Raw genomic sequence first — 3,192 nt, forward strand, 5'->3', positions numbered from 1 at the left:
ATTTTACTGAAACACTTTTCTGAAGAAAAGTTGTCTGTATATGTGCTTATACTTAGCCTCACTTATTCAATGCACCCTAAAAATGAAAAGTAGGACTGTAGCTAAAAAGGGTAGGAAATGTGTGTTAGCTCATGCACTGGTAATTGTTTATTGCTTCTGAGGTACTAGGTAAATGTTCATTTTTAAGTATAAATGCATTTTACTGACATTATTTTGATTATAGGCTTTATTATATATACAATACATAGTAACAAAGACTTTAGCTGTAATAATTATTTTAAATCAATTTGTTGGATTGTTAAATAATGAGTTCTCTTTCCTGGAACGAAAATTCACCAGTGTAAGTCAAATATTTCTATTATTGGAACCATATAAAAGTGAGGTACCCAACCATTAAGACTGAGCAAAAGTCAGGACATCCTTGTGATGATTTTTCTCAGTAATATCTTCCTGATTAAGCCACTGAGGAATGAACACGAAGGTTTGGACTTAACCAGGTTCCCAGGTCCTAACTAGACTTACTGAGGTTCCCAGCTCCTTTATAGATTTCTTCCACTATATTTCCCATTGATTGCTATGGAAAATTATGGAGCAAAAATACTTTGTTGGAGGTGAGTAATAACACCTGATAAAGATGGCTGTGGATCCTGGCCACAGAAAGAAAATTGCATTGCTTTTTCTGAAGTTCACAGGCTGTACCAGTTTTGACAAGAGTAGATCTTTCCATGTCAAAAGGTGTTTGGGACTAGATTCAATAAAACTAGATTCAAGGAAATGTGTGAGGCCCATAATCAAGAGATCTCTTTTGTAAAAAGATGGAATTTATTTTCCTCAAGTGTGAAGTATATTTTGTACTGATGTTTTTCTCCCACTTTTGTATGTGCAATTTGTGTATTAAATGATATAATTATTTGTACTGAATTCATAAGAACTTTCCCTTTGAAACTTTTTATTACATGAAAAATCTTAGCAGTTTACTCAGTCTGGATTAACAAGAACAGTGGATGCAAATGTCAACACCTGTTTGTTCCTTAACAGGAAACATGAGTGCTGTCAACAGGGGAACTCTCCTTTACTGATGTAAATGCTGAAGCCTGCAGGTCTGTCAGCGTCTTTTCCCATGACAGAAAAGCGGCACTATAGTTGTGTTCTCTTGTCCCCCCTAATGCTTACGGCAGTCTTATATGTTACATATATGTGTACATGTAACATATGTGTATGTATGTTAACATGTATATGTAACATAGGTAACATATATCAAGTATATATGTTACAATACATACATAACAGAAAAGCAAAACTTGAACTGCAAAACTGTCAATTAAACATCTAAGGAAGTGGATAGAGTCAACGGTCCAGATCACTAATGTGACTTTCATATCGCTTTCCCTTAAAACTGATTCTGGTTTTGTCCCCACTTTTCCTGCTTACTTGTCTGTAAAACAATCTAATATTCTTTTGTCACCCTTCAGGCCATACTGTTCCAAAGAAAGTATTTTTTAAGAAAACACAAGCATGAGTGATGAGGACTAAAGCAGCATTTCAGACGGAGAGTTGTGATCAGTGCAGTGTTAGCATTGATTTCAGCAAGACTAGGGTTGCCCCCCTGACATCCTGGAAAAGAGTGATGTCTGGCAACAAGATATGACTCAAAAGCAAAACATTGGTGGTACTCAAAAATACTTCTTGTATCTCATCATATGAAGGAATTCATAGTGGTAAACGCAGGCATCAGCAACACTAAGGAAATCTGTAGGGTCTGCTATTCATTTTAACAACCTACCCAGAGCACTCCCAAAAAGTTCGCAATGTCTGATATATTCTAGAAACCTTTAACAATGTCTGTTACCAAATCCCTTGCAGAAGTAATGAGTAGTAGGTTTGCATGGTAATTGAACACATCAATATAATAATGTAATGATAAGAACACAGAACAAACAAACAAAAAAAAAGCCACCCAAGTCTTTTCGGAATCTTTCCTAGATTATTTTTGCTTGATATGTTTGTAACTTCTAACCTGAGTTACAATGAACATAGAAACCAGTTCAATCCAAATAAAAGTGGATCTATAGAAACTGAATTGTGGTCTCCCATTAATGCGTTCCTTTGGACATAATGGACCAGATCATACGTAGGTTTAATTAAAATCTAGATCTGCAGAAGTCAATAGCTCTTCAGTCAGCTGATGTACAGCTGCTGAGAAGATGCCTCAATACAAGTAGCAAAAGGAAGGGTAGAAAAAAAAAAAAAAAGACTAATTGTGGACTGCAAAATAAGCAAACGAAAGCTCATTGCTTTCCAGAGCACATCTGGGCAGTTCTGTAACAGCCCCCTCTCTCCCTGCCGGGTGTCCGGCGGGCGGTTTTTAACAGGGATTTTTAACAATTAGCAGCTAAGATCCCTGCAGAAAAGAGAGAAAATACATCATCATCCGCTGTGGCGGGCTCACTGCCAATCTGAAACCAAACATTTAGGAACCCTCAGGAAAATCTGTTTCGCTCACAAGGTGTTATGTGCCTGAGTGAATATTTACGCGAACTCCCAGCCATATTCTGGAGGAACTTTTCAATTTCGCCCAGTTCTGAAAAGACTGACTTTTCAGAAGCTCTGGTTTCGGCACCTTTAAGAGCTGCCCGGCTCCGAGCCCGCCAGCCCTCGGCGGGGATGTTTTGAAACGCGTTTTGAAACGCGGGCGTGAAAAGCGGCAAGATTTTCTTTTCCTTTATTAGTTTTATTTATGGAAGGAGGAACAACGTCTGCCACCCTTTGTCCTGTGAGCTACTGCGTGTTACGGAACGATTAATGAAAACCCGTGAACGAGGCGAAAACAGTGAGCGCAGGCGGTGCTTTGGTCCCGACTAACTCTTGCCGCCGGCTACCTGTTGGGGCTGGCTTTACGCAGGCGCTTAATTATTTCTGTCTTCCCGAAAGGGTTCTTTTAAGCCGAGCCGGACCTGCCTGCCGCCGCTCCGGCCGTGCTGCGGGACGTCGCTTCCGAGCCTCCCTTGGAGCGAAGGCAAAAAGCAAGAAAGAACTTTTCCGAGGTGGGGACCGGGGCCGCTCGGCTCCGCTCCGCTCCGCTCCGCTCCCTGTCCGCGGCCGCCCCGCCCCGCGCTCCGGCCGCCGCCCCCTCCGGGCAGCCCTGCGGAGGCGACTACAAGCTAAACCGGGGGGAGAAAGAGGAAAAAAAAA

General features: G+C 41.1%; 1 protein-coding gene across 1 annotated transcript in view; it reads left to right on the forward strand.

Moving 5' to 3' along the window:
* The first annotated feature begins 2,115 nt into the window (after positions 1-2,115).
* GALR1 (galanin receptor 1) overlaps positions 2,116-3,192 on the forward strand; it is a 14,421-nt gene continuing 13,344 nt past the window's right edge. Inside the window, exons 1-2 of the mRNA XM_009885901.1 lie at positions 2,116-2,131; positions 2,944-3,044. Of these exons, the coding sequence (XP_009884203.1) occupies positions 2,116-2,131; positions 2,944-3,044 (117 nt within the window). The remainder of the gene's footprint in view (positions 2,132-2,943; positions 3,045-3,192) is intronic.

Source organism: Charadrius vociferus, unplaced genomic scaffold (assembly GCF_000708025.1).
Source record: "Charadrius vociferus isolate BGI_N301 unplaced genomic scaffold, ASM70802v2 scaffold195, whole genome shotgun sequence".
NCBI lineage: Eukaryota > Metazoa > Chordata > Aves > Charadriiformes > Charadriidae > Charadrius > Charadrius vociferus.